Raw genomic sequence first — 14,715 nt, 5'->3', positions numbered from 1 at the left:
CAGTGTTAGTGGGTGGGGAGCAGTCCCTGAGCCCCTACGTGAGTGATCCAGGATGCCTGCCTCAAATTGCCGGGGAGACCTGCCTTCCTTGGAGGCTATTGTTGTCCCCCGTTAAAAAGAAATAAAACAGGACGTCATGAAGGCATTCTTATGGGTTTCACGGACAGCAGGTGCTTACCAAACCCAGCCCAGACAGCACAGAGTAGGTGCTTAAACAGTGGGTGAGGACAGAATAAGAAACAGTTGTTCTATCGTCAAGTTTCTCTGCCCTCTGGATCTTAGCGCTCTGCCATTGATCACGTGGGGACAGTAACTCGTCCTGCCTGCCCTGAAGGGCGGCCATCGGTGTCACTTCTGTTACTAGATGCAGAAATTACCTCCTCAACCCTCAGCAGGGAGTCTCTGTCTGGCTCTAGCTGAGGACAAATTGGGTTCGTGATGGCAAGTTTTGAAGGGCACGAGGTGATGGGTCCTGGAGGCTCTGTCCCCAGGGGGTGCCTGCTGCAGGAGATTCTGGGTGGCCTGGGGGAGGACACAGGATCTCCCCAAGGAGAGGAGAAGTACCAATGGGTCCTGCCTGTCCTCAACCTGCATGGTCTGAGCCACCTCTCACACCCTCTCCTCCTCACCTCTGGATCTGCACGAGGTTGCCGAGGTCTTCCACATCCTTTGGGGACTTGGCCTTGAAAGGCTCGATGGTGAACTTCTCCTCCACTGCCCGGAGCAGCTTGGTCTCCCCACGCTGCTGTAGAGACTCCCACAGCCCCGCCATGTCACTCAGCGAAGCCCTGCGGAGGAAGGGCCTCAGACCCAGGCACAAGAGCCGGGCTAGACCATAATGGAGGGGCAGCTCCATGAAGGAACCTCCTACCTAGTCAGACGCTCTCTGTCCTCAGCTTCATCCCTACCTCCTCCAGGAGGCCTTCCATGACCACTCCAGTTCCTAATGATCCCTCCCTTTTCTCAGCGCCCCCCCAGTGGTTTTATTTCCCTTTTTGCTTTGGCTACCAGGAAGCTCAGTGGTAAATTCTTGGTTGAACTACTACAATGGTATAGGACTTTATAGCTTGGGTAAAGTTTATTTGGGGGTAAGGTGGGAGAAATTTTCTGCAGATTAGGCTAAAGTGATCAAACAGATCACAGAAGGATTTAAATGAGCCAAGTTGAGGAATCAAAGGGGTAGAATATGATCAGATGCAAGTTCTAGGAAGACTGCTCTGACGGCTGACTATGAAGTAGAATGGAAAAGGGAGAAGGGAGGTGGGGAGCTCGAGGGGAGGCTGTGGCTTTAACCATGACAAAACAGTGGCTTGATTAGGGGATGGAGAGAAGAATACGAATTTGAGCCCACATCAGTCTTAGATCCTAAATGTGGCCCAGTGCCTCGCACCTGTCAGGCCTTCAAATATTAGTTGAAGGAGCACGTAGGTGGCTCGGTCGGTTAAGCGCTGGACTCTTGGTTTGGGCTCAGGTCATGATCTCAGGGTCATGAGATGGAGCCCCATATCTGGCTCTGCTCAGCGTGGAGTCTACTTGAGATTCTTTCCCTCTCCCTCCCCCTCTACCCCTCCTCCCCCACCTCTCTAAAATAGAAAAAAAATTTAATTTAATTAAAAAACCCCCACAAATATTGGTTGAAGATGCTGCCCTTCACTGGCTGTGTGACCTTGGGCAAGCCGCTATCCCTCTCTGAGCCTGGACGTCCTCATTTTAAAAGGAAGGAATCACTTCCGCCCCCGCCTGGCTGCAGTGCATACTAAATGAGACCCCACCGCGATGCTCAGCACCGGGCACAGCGCCAAGACCATGGTGGAAGCCCTCTGCCCTGTCCCCTGCCCCCACCTGAAATGGGTGACGCAGCTGAGTCCCACGAGTCTCCCCAGCCCAGCGGGGTCAATGCCAGTGCTGCGGAGGTCCAGGGAGAAGTCTTGGCCAGCCGCCGCCAAGGCGCTGCACAGCACGTAGGTGTTGGGGGGTGTGAGCCGGGTGCCCAGGAAGGAGAGGCGGGCTGGGAGCCCCTGCACCACGTGCTGCCAGATGGCGGCGTCCGCGGCCTCGTGCGCACAGTGCAGCAGCTCCAGCAGCCGCCCGGCCTGGAGCGTCCCTGGCTGCAGGCGCTTCAGGTACCTGCTGAGCACCTTCTGCTTCCTGGCCCCGACGGCGGCCGCGGCTGGCCCTGCCAGGGCTCCGAGGCAGTCGGCGTGAGGCTGGAAAAGCAGGCCAGCCAGGAAGCGCGGCACGCCCTCCAGCCAGTTGTCATAGGGCCTCTTCTTCCTCGGGGTCAACGCCAAGTACTGTGGCAGCTCCTTGTCCTTGATTTCAGTGCTCAAGGCCAGCCACACGGCCCCCAGGAAGCACTGCAGGAGGAAGCTGGAGAAGGCCAGCTCCACATCGGGGGCGCCCGGGATGGGCTGCACCAGGCCTTTGGCCACGGCCCAGGCCCTCACGGTGGCCGATGGGAACTGGCTGCCCTGCAGGGTGCCCTGGTGTTTGCGGCCCAGCTCCCAGGCCAGCTTGGCCAGTCCTGCCAGGGCCTCCGGGGGGCTGTCCCGGGCCGCGGGGCCCAGCAGGCCCACGTAGAGTCCCGTGAGCGTGGAGGGCAGCTCAGCCTTGTCACCCAGCTCTAGGAGGGTCTCAGTGAGCCGGCACACGGCCCGGCACACGGTGGGGCTGTGGCTGAGGCTGAGCAGGAACGGCTGGCCCCGGAGGAGGGCCAGGACTCGCTCCCGGTGCGCGGTGGCCCCAGTGCACTCCAAGTAGCGCGTCACGTAGGTTTCGGCCTGCTCGGCTGAGAAGCCAGCCACCTCGAACAGGACGTCGGCCTTGCTCAGGCTCTGGGCCAGGCGGCCCCAGGGCCGGGCGGTGAGCAGCAGGGTGCAGCCTCGAAGCAGCTTCCGCTGGAAGAGTCTGGCCAGCAGCCCCCGGAGGGAGTGGGGTTCTGTGGACATGGGTCCGCCCGCGCTGTGCAGGAGGCCATCTTGGCCTTCGAGCCCCTCGAAGGCGTCCAGGATGAGCAGAACCCGGTCGGGCCGCCTCAAGATGTGGTCGAAGACCTCCTCGTCCATGGGCCGTGGCTGGGGGCCCAGGCAGAAGAGCAGATCCTGCAGGCGGTAAGTGTCCCCTTTGGCACGGTCCAAACAGTGGCAGGGGAGGTAGAAGACGAAGTCGTACTGGGGCAACTGGCCGCAGGCCCAGGCCCGGCTCACTTCCCGGGCCCAACGGCTCTTCCCCTGTCCTGCTTTGCCCAGCACGGCGATCACCTGTGTCTCCCGTGGCCGCCGCCGGTCCCCGGCAGCCCCCAGCACCTTGGCCAGACCCCCGCGGGCCAACTGCCTCTCTGCCCAGTCCGGGGTGGCCAGCTCCCTCTCCTGGCTTTTGCCACTGCTTCTCTCCAGCCGCGCCTTCACCAGCTCCACCTCCACCAGGATGTCTTCCGGGCCTGCGAACTCAGCCAGGTACTCGTCCCGTAGGGAGCTGCACAACCGCTCCACGCTCTCTGCAAAGGCCCAGAGGGGTGGGTGGGTGCGCGCGCGCGCGCTGGGCGCGGAGGGCGCTAGCGCCACCACGAGGCCAGCCGGACCACCAGCTGCGCCAGTCAGTGCCCGTCCACTGCCTTGCTCAGTTACGCAGACATTCATTCATTCACTCATTCACTCTCACACCCGTCATTCACCTATCTTCTCCCTTGTTTATCTATCCGCCCCTTCATTTACTCACTAACCCCCTTCTGCTTTTGCTCCCTTACTATAGAAAGGCCGTGGGGTGGGGGGGGCAGTGTTAAGGGTTAAGAGAGTGGAATCCATGTATCTGGTTCAAATCCCAGCTCCACCGCTAATTACTGTAATCTTGAGCATGTTATAGACTCTGCTACGTCTGCAGGGATGCCCCAGGAATCCCTCAACTGCAAAAGGGGGAATAACATTAGGGCTGTTTGCGACATGCATGATTTAACATATCTGCTTAGAAGAGCATGCGGAACGGAGTAAGACTTAGGAGCTCGGTCATCTTCTCATCATCCCACCTCCCATTGCCCCCGTGCCCAGAGTCAGCCCCCTCCTTCATCCATCTCTCCCCTCATTCATTCCCTTGGCCTGGAAAACAAGGTGCCAACACCTGGCATGGGCTTATGAGGGCAGGACCTCAGCACAGTGACTTGCTCATAGAATAAAGTGAGCAAGTGAACAGATGACTGAGCAAGACTGCCAACAGAGAAGGGTTGAGTACGTGTTGAGTGAGTGAGTGAGTGAGTGAAATAGAACCAGACCTGGGCTTCCACCTCCTGCCCCAGGGCACAGAGAGTCTGCCACCACTCACCAGGCCATTTTGGAGGCTTGCTGGAGATCTCGTGAGCTGCCTGGCTTTGGGTAGGGGACATCTGGTCCTCTGGAGATGAAGAAGTTCGGGTGAGGGGACTGCCTGGGGACCTTCCTGCCTCGGGGACATTCAGTCCTCTGAGGCTCCCAAAGGCAGAACCAACGGGGGGGGGCTGGGTCTCCCCTGAGACAACAGTCATAAGGTGGTGACCTGAGGCTGTATCCTACTCAAAGAGGCCTTTAACTGGACCAGCTGTGCTTTATTATTTGTTTAAAGACTTATTTATTTGTTAGACAGAGAGAGACACAGCGAGAGAGGGAACACAAGCAGGGGGAGTGGGAGAGGGAGAAGCAGGCTTCCCGCTAAGCAGGGAGCCCGATGCGGGGCTCGATCCCAGGACCCCGGGATCACGACCTGAGCTGAAGGGAGATGCTTAACGACTGAGCCACCCAGGCGCCCCTAACTGGGCCACTATGCTTTAAAAATTTCCGCCAATGCTTTAAAAATCACACTATGTAAAAACTGAGATTTATAGATTCTGCTGACAAATCAGAAGATCTGTGCACACTGGGTCTGGTTTCGTGCTGGGTGGCAAGTAGCTGAAGGCCAGTGGTCCGGTTTAGGTGGAACATGTGTTCTCTTATGCCTTCCACTCCCCAGAGACACCCCCTGCCTTGTTTTACCCCTAAACACAGCCTGCCTGTCCCTGTGGGTAGCCTGGTTCGTGGACCTGATTGAGACAATTCTTCCCCCAGGGCCTCCGTCCTCCTTCCTGTAACTCTCACCAGCCCCCAAGGGTCCTTACCTGTCCTATTTGCACGGGAGGTCAAAGCTGGTTCTGGCATTCCAGGAAGGTCAGCTGCAGACGGGGCAAAGGGGCTGGTGGAGCCGGGCCGATCTGGGGACTTGGGGAGGCTCTGCACAGCTGGGCCACTAGAAGGAAGCACTTGGCTGGCCGGGGGCATCTCGCCTACATTGGGACAATGGGAAGGGTTAGAACAACCAGTTATCCACCCAGGACCCCACTTGGGTCACCCCCTCTCCGCCCCAAAGGAGGCTGTGTGGCTTGGAAAGTCTGGGGAGGAAACTGGGGAACTTCCAGAGGAAGACATTTCAGGACAGGACTGAGGAAGGAACTCTGGAGTTACCCCTAGCTCACTGAGACTTGGTTTCCCCACCTGTGAAATGGGCACAGTCAGCTCACAGGGAGCTTAGGGTAAGTGCTACTATAACATTCTTCCTGCTATACGATCAGTGCTCATTTGTCTGGATGTCAGGTCAGGGATGCTCCCTTCCTTCTGGACCACCAGCGCAGTATATGAAAAACTGGCATACAACATTTAAAAGGATGCTCTTGGATTGGGTGGAAGTCTCCCCACCTGACTTCATCCTCTCTCCCATCCCTGAGAGCCCAAAGGAGACTTGCCCTGGGCAATTCACAACTCCTCAGTGTGGGAGGTCGGCAGGGACCATCCTGCCAATCAGGAAATAAGGCAATTCCAAAAAAGCCACGCAAGGATGCACACCAAACGGTTCACCACTCTATACTAAGAGAGTGCAGAAGAGCCTCGTTAACTCTTGTAAGCATCTCATTTTGTTTGGCTTGTGGATGAGCATGTATCGATGTGATTTTTAAATATAGTAAAGTTTAATACAAAGGACAAAAGGCAAAACTAAGGCTTGGTGGGGTAAAGTGATACCTAAGGAAGCTACATCCCCTGGGTGGGTGGGTCACTCACCCCGACCACCCTGGGGAGCTCTGCCCTTATGCTTTGATATTTGGGAAAGGGGGTTGGAGAAAGGTGTTCTGGGGAGGGAGGATCATGAGAAGGTGCCAAATGCCCGGGGTTGGGGGAGGACAGGATCAGGGAGTAGTCAGGTAGCTGCGAGAGGGGATGGGGGGCAGGCTTTGAACACTCACCTTGATAGATGACCATACCAGACACCCCCGTCCCAGGCCCTGAGATTTGCCAGAGCCCCTGGGGCAGAGAGGGGAGGCCAGGGATGATCTGGATACATCCAGCAGGAAGACTCAGGTGGCTCAGCAAGGAACTGGAAGGGTGCACTGGGGAGACAAAGGCAGTGAGGTGGGATCCTCCAGAGCACCAACGTTCGTCATCCTGTTCTCTGATTATTCGATTAAGATCTGACTCCCTTTCTAAAGGGCAGGCTCCTCTGTCCCCCAGAGCAGCAGCTGCATCTGTCTTGCCCATGGTGGTGTCCCCAGCACCCGGCAGAGTGGCGGGCACAGACAAGGTGCTCAGTGCCTAGCTGATGAATGAAGAGGGCTGATGAGCAAATGCCCTAATAGGTGGGGACTCCCTGCTCTATCTCCCAGGGATGTTTCTTTCCAAGGCACATTCTCTGGCACAGGCTGAGCTGACAGGGACCTTGAGGATGGGACTAGCTGGGATGGAAGTGGGTGACACCAAGGGGGGGTTCCTGTCCCTGGTGGGCCCTACCGTGGCCACTCTTCAGGCACCCCCAGGGAAGGGGGGTAGGAAGCCTACCCCCTCCAAGTCCCTAACGTACCAGGCATCAGGACGGTCTCCTCCAGCCAGCTCTGGCCGGATGCTGGCTCCTTGTTGAACACAGCAGGTGGTGACAAGCAGGGCAGAGCTGCGGAGTCACTCACTGACCCGACCAGGAACGTGCCAGTCACCATGGGCATAGCGAGGGGCTCAGCTGTGAGCAAGACGACCATGTTAGATCCAGGGGACCACGGGCGGGATCTGAGTGGGCGCCTCGCGGGGCCCTTCTGGGAAGGATGGCAGAAGCACAGTAGATCTCTCTCCGGGCGGTGGGAGGGAGCTCCCGTCCTCTTCTCAGCCCTGGGTGAAGCTGCTTTGTCTTCCTCACTCTGTGACGCTCAGGGGCTGGTCTCCCCCACTTTGCAATAACAACAGGGCGGGATGAGAGGGTAGATGGAGGGAGAAGCGGCAGCCTCTGGTGGGCGGAAACGGCGAGCCTGGGGAAGAGGCTCGCTGAGGCATGGGGCTCTCGGGAGGCCAGAGGGCACTGGGTGACCAGCTGACCCTAGGTGACTCTGTACTCCAAAAGGAGAAGTGTGGTCCGGAGGGGCAGTGGAGTAAGGCGGGAGGCGGGCTCTCAGCTCTGACTCAGAATTAAGAAGGGGTGTTGGGGGAGAGGCTTTGTAGGAGAACTTGAATCTCCCAGCGGCCTTCAAACTGCAGAGCAGGGGGCTATGGAACCATGATCTTGGTTTGAATCCCAACTCTGCCTCTCACTAGCTGTGTGATCTTGGACAAGTGACTTCACCTCTCTGAGCCCTGGCTTCCCTGCCTCACAGTCTCCCCGGGTGCACCCCGCCCTGCTCACCCAGCTTCCTGTGCTTCAAGTCCACGGACAGCTCCTCTGGGAAGGCTGCAGAGGAAATATCATGGTCAGCCACCCCAAGGAAGGTGTGGTCCCAGCCATGAGGGGCCCATGAACCCCAGCAGCCCACATGGCCTTGCCTTAAATGGCTGGAAAGTGGCCTTGCAGCTCCCAGTACCCCCCCCCTTCCTCTGACCCTTCCTGCCCTGCTTGTCTGCTTGTGCCCAAACCCCACCTTGAAGACCCAGGGCAGCGAGGGACTGGAGGAGGCTGAAGTGCAAATGGGACACAAGACGAGTTTGAGTTTAGAAAAACAAAAATGAAAACAACAACAACCTGCTTAGGGTCCCTCCCTAGCCTTGTGTCTTTGCAACAGAGCCTTTCTGAGACTTTGATCGCTCATCTGTGAAACAGAGGTGGGGCTTCCTACTTTGTAGGAGTACATGGAAAATTGGTGAGCTAGGGAGCAAGTGCCAGCACAGCGATGGAGGGAAACCCTATGTGTCCCTGAGCAAGGGTCTGGCAAAACAAATCACAGTTCACCCACCCAGTGAATTTCCACACAGCCCTAAAAAAGAACAAGAATGTTAACGGACGTACGGGGAAGTGTACTCGTATCTGCAATTTACTTTGAAATGTTCCCAAAATAAAACAAATGGATAAGTGGGTGGAGAGAGGGATGGACAGATGGAGGGAGATGTGTTAAGGCAAATACAGCCAAACATCAACTGGAGACTGTTTGTGCTACATGGTTGTTTGCAGTACGATTCTTTCACCTTTATTCTATGTTGAAAAGTTTCATAGTAAAATGCTGGGGAAAATATTTATCAAATAAAACAAACAAACAAAAAAAGCAGACCAGCAAGAGGAATTCCCTGGAGGGAACCGGCAACATGGGCTGTTTTCAGGGAGGGAAACTTAGGGTCTGGGAGACAGGGGTGGAAGGGAGATTTTTTTTGTGTTCACTGAATATCCTTGCACCTTTTGAACTTTTATAGCATGCACCTGCTTCACCTGTTGACAAATGAAGAAGTAGGTACAAGTCTGACACATGGTCTGGAGCATAGGAAGCTCTCACTCGACTGTTGAGCTCATTTTACAGATATGTTCATTCACTGGACATTTATTGAGGCTCTACAGCAGGCCCTGTGTTAGAACTTAGTTAATGAGTAAGGAAGACAAGATCGCTGTCCTCACAGTGGGGAAATAGTCAAAAGGCAATTAAAAAAAAAAAAAAGTCCAGATGGTGGCAAGCACTAAGGGGCTAGGAGAGACACAGACAAAGTGAAAACCAGCGAGGTGATCCATGTGGAAGGGTGGTCAGGGAAGGCCTTCAGAACGAGGTGACATGTTAGCCAAGTCCTCAAGGATTCAAAGGAGCCTGCAATGCGAAGAACTGGGAAAAGGGCATTCCAGATAGAACTGCAAGTGCAAGAACCCTGAGGCTGGAGACTGGGAAGGGTATGTGAGTTCTAGGAATGGTAGGAAGCCAGTGTGGCTGGAGTGTCCTAGCCCAGGGCAAGCTTGGAAAGGTGGGAAGGACCAGATCATATAGGTCTTGTGTATGTATTTTGTAGCCCTTGGAGCATTAGCAGGACAGCAGAATGATATGATTTGCATTTAAAAGCTTATGGGGACTGCCAGTAAAGACAGATTAAGGAGAAAGGGAGACGGAGTAGGAGGCTCAGAGAGGGACAAGCACTTGCTCAAGGCCACACAGCCCATAGATAGCAGACCCAGGACTCAAACCCTGTTCTTGCTGACTCCAGAATCTATGGTTAAAGACACCTCCCTCAAACACAGAGGTGACAACTAAGGATGAAAGAGAAGCCAGAGCCCAAATGGCCTTCGGGAAATGGCAATCAAGACAGCGAGGGGCAGAGACACACCAGGAGAATGGCCGTTAGCACCTGGGCTGTCTGCTTCTTCCCTGGGTCACCAGGGAGCAGCAGTGAGGGGAGTGGGGGATAGAACATCCAAACCCAGGCAGAACAGACAGGACTTAACAAGGGAGCCATAGCAGTCTCTGGAGCCAAGGCAGGGCCAGGAGTCAAGCAGGCTGAGGTCAGATCAGAGAGGGGCTTACTCACGTCTTTTCTGACTTTTCTGCCCTGCTTCCTCCAGCACCTCGACACTCTCACTGATCATTTCTTCCAATCCTATGTGCTCGACTTTGGGGGAAAAAAAAAAGACACCAACATGTAGTCAGTGGATGCCCAAAGTGAGCCTTCATTGTCCCTATGTTGGGGAGGGATCTGACCGCCCTTCAAAGGGTGGTCATCAGGTATTATGATGCTCCCCAAGGAACAAGGAAGGAAACGCAGGCTTAGCCAAGAATCCCCCAACTTACTGAAAATGTCTTTGCCCAGACCGTCCAGTTGGGAGTCCTGAAACACGTACTGGTCCAGTTCCGCTGCCCAGACAAGGAAAAGAACAGTCAGTCCATGAGTTTTCTGAACACCTCTTGTGTGCCTGGCCTTGGGGTAGGTACCAGGGAACTGTGACCCTCCAGCCTTGGCACACACGGGGGTGCTCAATCAGCATTTGCTGAATGAATGATCAAATTAATGAAGGAACCCTGAAACTTCATGGGCTCTTAATCTAATTGAAGGGATGATATGCATCCATGAAAACTTAACTATTGCTATCAAGTAGTACAATGCAGTGTGGTAGAGTTGTGATGGGCTTTAAGTTTAAATCCCAGCTCAACCCCCAATTAACCCTACTAGCTGTGCAAACTTGGACCAACTGCTTAACCTCTCTGGGACTCCACGTCCTCATCTGTGTAATGAGAACAAAAAATGCCTGCAACCCAGGGATGGATGGTCAGGATTAGAGGCTCCACCTCTAAGTTAAGGCATCAAAAATAGTAGCCAGGACACCAAAAGCACTTAATAAATAGTGGTTAATTAAATAAAGTGGTACATGACTTGGAGCCCAGGGGAAGACAGCTATCATGGCAAGAGTTCAGAGGAAAGAGTGTATGGTGGCACAGATCTGTCAGGGAGGGCTCCGGAGGGAAGGGATCCTGGAGCCAGGCCTTGAAAGATGGTCACAGTCAGAGAGATGGGAAGTGGAGGGCTTCCGGCAGTGAGGACAGAGTGAGGAAAGTGTTTGAAAAACTCAGACAGGTGTCTGTGGGAAAGTTTCATGCTGGGAGAAAGGTAGGGTTGATTTTATCAGCAATGGAGAGCCATAAAAGGGGAGCAGTGACCATGATGACCTTGATGATGGTGATGGTGGTCGTGGAGGGGGGTGCCTAACTTACTCTTTGCAAATTCCTTTCCTAAACACTTTACACACACAAACTCATCCAATCCTCAGCCATCCCATGAGGTGGGTGTGATTATTATACCCACTATGCACATATGGAAGCCATTTTCTAGACATATTTCAAGATGCCTCAAATGACTGGATGCTCAGGCCAGAGCCTGACTTCCTAGAAGCACAGAGAAAGCCCACAGACTTAAGCAACAGATTTGGATGAAGCTTCTGCCTCGCCTTGCTTTGGCAGCTTCCACTTCCTGTGTAGATGCCCCCAAGCGAAAAGCCCTTAAATCCTAAGTAATGCTCAAATCCTTCATCTCTGCCTCCAGCTGTGAGGAATATGAATGCCCTCAGCACCAAACACTTCTGCTTCCTCAAGTAAGTTCCCAAGAAGGAAAGGAAGTGGGCAGACTTCTCAGTTCTGTAATTTTTGAGACACATAGTTACTACTCTCCATTTTCCACTTTGTGTGCTGCATGATTAACTGTGCACTGGGGAAAGACTGGCCACATTCACGCTAAGCACAGACCTCCTGAGTGATGTGGTTCTTGGGTTGCCAGGAAAAAGCCCACAAAGAACGGTTGTACAGGTTGTTCACTGCACAGGGGTGTCCAGCAAGAGGACAAATGGGGGCTGCATCCTCCAGAAAAGGGCATCTTTTTCTAATTCAACAGAGCCTCTGTATGAAATAGTGGTGAGGAGGGAGCCTTTACCCCACTCTCCTCCAAAAAAACAAAAACAAAAACCAACAGCAACACATCTCTCCAAAGAGTTCTGCCCTTATCTGAAAGTAGTAGCCCTTTTTAAACCTGCAAATCAGCCTCTCAGCTTAAGCCTTAGAGAACCTCTCCACCCTAGACTCTTTCCTTTTCGTGGTTAAAAATAAGGACTTTGAAATGAGAAAGACCTAGCTTTGAATCTCAGAGCTGCCCATTACTATCTCTAATGCAGGCTTGGGTACACTGCTTTACCTCTCTAAGCCTCGATTTTCACCTCCATAAAACGGAGATACTAATAGAATCTACTTCCTTTGTTGTTGTAAGGATTTAATGCAATAACACACATACAGTGATGTGCATGCACCAAGTGTGCCCAAATGGTAGATATTACAAATACTAGAGTAGTCTGGCTTAGGAGCTAGGGAGAAGACAGGGAGGGGTATATGGTATGGGCTGTGTGGAAGGAAGGAAAGAAGAGCAAGAAATATAAAAAGGTATAGAACTGGAGGCAGAGGATACAAAAGTGAGACTTTGTTTGCCTGGTGGTCATTGGCCAAGGGGTCAATCTCCCTTCTTCCCTGGAGTCTCTTTTCTAGCCCTTGCTTTGCATCCCCCTTGCCCTAATTTATGAGGGAGGAGCCTGCTGTGGCTTGTGGTGAATGGGTGACGTTACCAAAAGAGAAAAAGGAACTCTTCCCCTCAACTGGCCCTCTTCTGGGTTCAGAATGCTTCCTCACCGATATTGGCATAAGCCTCCCTGGTCTCTTCATCACCTTCCATGTCACACAACAGTTTGCTGAACTGTTCGCAGTTGATGGTGTCCATGTCGGGTTCTGGAGGGAAAAGCCCCATGGATGAAGCAGGAAAGGTTTGGGAAGAGGGCTGGTGGGGAAGGAAGGAGAGGCGGGGGCGGGGCTGGGAGAACTCCCCTTTGGATAGCAAACAACACGCAAGCGTTTGGAGCTGTCCGCGGTGCTGACCAGAGCTCTGCGGCCGGAACGTTGCCCGGTTGCTGACTGTCTCCACCGCAGGCTGAGGGGGATGAGGAAGGACTTGGGAGGGGCCAGAGGGAGGAGAGCCCACCTGAGCAGAGCTCAATCTCTTCTCTAGCCAGGTCCGTCTGGTCATAGAGGTGGTAGAGCTGCAAGGGATCGGCACTGCTGTTGAGAAGCTCCAGGTACCCGCCTTCTAGAGACCCCAACTCCATGGCGGCACACTGTCCGCTGCCTGGAAGGAAGACACATTTAGTCAGCGCAGGGAGCATTGGAAAGATGTAGAGAATTAACACCTACCATAGCTCCTAGCTGGGTCACCTGGTGAAGGCCAGGGTTTGGGAGAGCCAAAGAAAGTGAGCAGAAGTACTCATTCAGCACCTCTTATACGCTCTGGGCAGTGGAGAGAGCAAGTCATATCTCCTTCCTCCAAGGAACTTATAGTCGCTCTGAGAAGATGCCCACCATACAGGGAAGGGAAGTGGGGAAGTGTAGATTCAAGACACCTTACACCTGGGATCCAGGAGACTTGAGGTCCACATCTAGTGCTGCCATGAGTGATAACAGTTGAGATTTGTAGAGCACCTACCTCGTGCCAGACACATGGGCTAGCACATTCCATTCTCACATCAACAATCATATGAGGTAAATACTCTTAATATCCTCACTTTCCACATGAAGACCCTGAGGATCAGAGACGTGAGGTGACTTACATAGGTGACCCAAGTCCAAGTGGAACCCGGATCTGGTTCTGGGCATTCTGACGCAAGGATATGCAGTTAAGTCCTATGCTCTATCTACGGCCTTGGGTGACCTCGAGCAAGTCTCTGCTCCTCTCCGTGCCTCAGTTTCCTAATCTGTAAACTGAAGGAGTCGGGGCAGATTCTAAAATTCCTCATTTGGTGAAGGGCATATCAGACACCTTAGATACCACTTCATTCAATCTTCCAAACACCCTAGACATGTCCACACAAAAACTTGTGTATGAAATTTCATAGACACATAATTCATAATAGCCAAAATATGGACACAACTCAAATATCTATCAATGAATGAATAAACATACAATGGAATACCATTCAGCCATAAAAAGAATAAAGTACTACACAGGCTACAACATGAATGGAACTTGAAAACATGACAATCAGGGAAAGAAGCCAGACACAATGGGTCATAGATGGTATGATTCCATTTATATGGAATGTGCAGAATAGGTAGATCTTTACAGATAAAGTAGATTAGTGGTTAGGATTGGGAGAGAGTTGTGGAAAAAACTGGGGAGCAAATGATCACAGAGGTGGGGCTTCTTTTGGGGGGATGTCAAAAATGTTCTTTAGCTAATGTGGGGATGGTTGTACAACTGTGTGAATATACTGAAAAGACCACTGAACGGTGCATTTTAAATGAGTGAATTGCGGGACACCCTGGTGGCTCAGTCAGTTAAGCATCCAATTCTTGATTTCAGGTCAGGTCATGATCTCAGGGTCCTGGAATCGAGCCCTGTATTGGGCTCCACGCTCAGCAAGGAGTCTGCTTGAGATTCTTTCCCTCTCCCTCTGCCCCTCCCCCACTCTGGCTTTCTAAAAATAAATATTTTTTAAAAAGAAATAAATGGGTGGGGGCGCCTGGGTGGCTCAGATGGTTGGGCGTCTGCCTTTGGCTCAGGTCATGATCCCAGGGTCCTGGGATTAAGCCCCACGCCTGGCTCCTGGCTCAGCGGGGAGCCTGCTTCTCCCTCTCTCTCTGCCTCTCCCCCTGCTCATGCTCTCTGTCTCTCTGTAGCTCCCTGTCTCAAATGAAAAAGTAAAATCTTCAAAAAAAAAAAAAATAAATGGGTGAATTACACACTATGTGAATTACATCCCAATAAAGCTGCAAAAGCAAAACAAAAACCGACCCAGGAAGATAGGCATTATTGTTTCCATTTTGTAGATGAGGCCAACTAGCCTCCCTGATAATATGCAGTTCTTGCTGGCTAGAGCCACTCTGAAGGCTCATGCTTCCTGCTCCACTCCCTAGTGGGTTCATTTCCCAGACCCCCTGTAACAAAGTACCACAAACTGAGCAGCTTAAAACAACAGAGCCTT

The 14,715-nt window shown here is 53.0% G+C and overlaps 1 protein-coding gene across 10 annotated transcripts in view; it reads right to left on the bottom strand.

Moving 5' to 3' along the window:
* CIITA (class II major histocompatibility complex transactivator) overlaps positions 1–14,715 on the bottom strand; it is a 47,768-nt gene that overhangs the window by 12,180 nt on the left and 20,873 nt on the right. For 8 of the 10 annotated variants that reach the window (XR_003522955.2, XM_027610593.2, XM_027610592.2 and 5 more), the window contains exons 2-12: positions 12,720–12,863; positions 12,374–12,469; positions 10,001–10,063; positions 9,741–9,821; positions 7,654–7,698; positions 6,847–6,999; positions 6,236–6,379; positions 5,120–5,284; positions 4,315–4,383; positions 1,843–3,496; positions 630–788 (exon numbers count right to left, since the gene is read on the bottom strand). Coding sequence is in view for 9 of the 10 variants with exons in the window: in XM_027610593.2 (XP_027466394.2) it covers positions 630–788; positions 1,843–3,496; positions 4,315–4,383; positions 5,120–5,284; positions 6,236–6,379; positions 6,847–6,999; positions 7,654–7,698; positions 9,741–9,821; positions 10,001–10,063; positions 12,374–12,469; positions 12,720–12,863 (2,773 nt within the window). In the remaining variant the exon portion in view is untranslated. Of the gene's footprint in view, positions 1–629; positions 829–1,842; positions 3,497–4,314; positions 4,384–5,119; positions 5,285–6,235; positions 6,380–6,846; positions 7,000–7,653; positions 7,699–9,740; positions 9,822–10,000; positions 10,064–12,373; positions 12,470–12,719; positions 12,864–14,715 lie in introns of those variants that run through there. The other 2 variants (XM_027610597.2, XM_027610591.2) reach the window with 2 other exon arrangements.

This window comes from Zalophus californianus, chromosome 10, assembly GCF_009762305.2.
Source record: "Zalophus californianus isolate mZalCal1 chromosome 10, mZalCal1.pri.v2, whole genome shotgun sequence".
Classification (NCBI taxonomy): domain Eukaryota; kingdom Metazoa; phylum Chordata; class Mammalia; order Carnivora; family Otariidae; genus Zalophus; species Zalophus californianus.
This window is presented reverse-complemented; position numbering and strand designations above follow the sequence as displayed.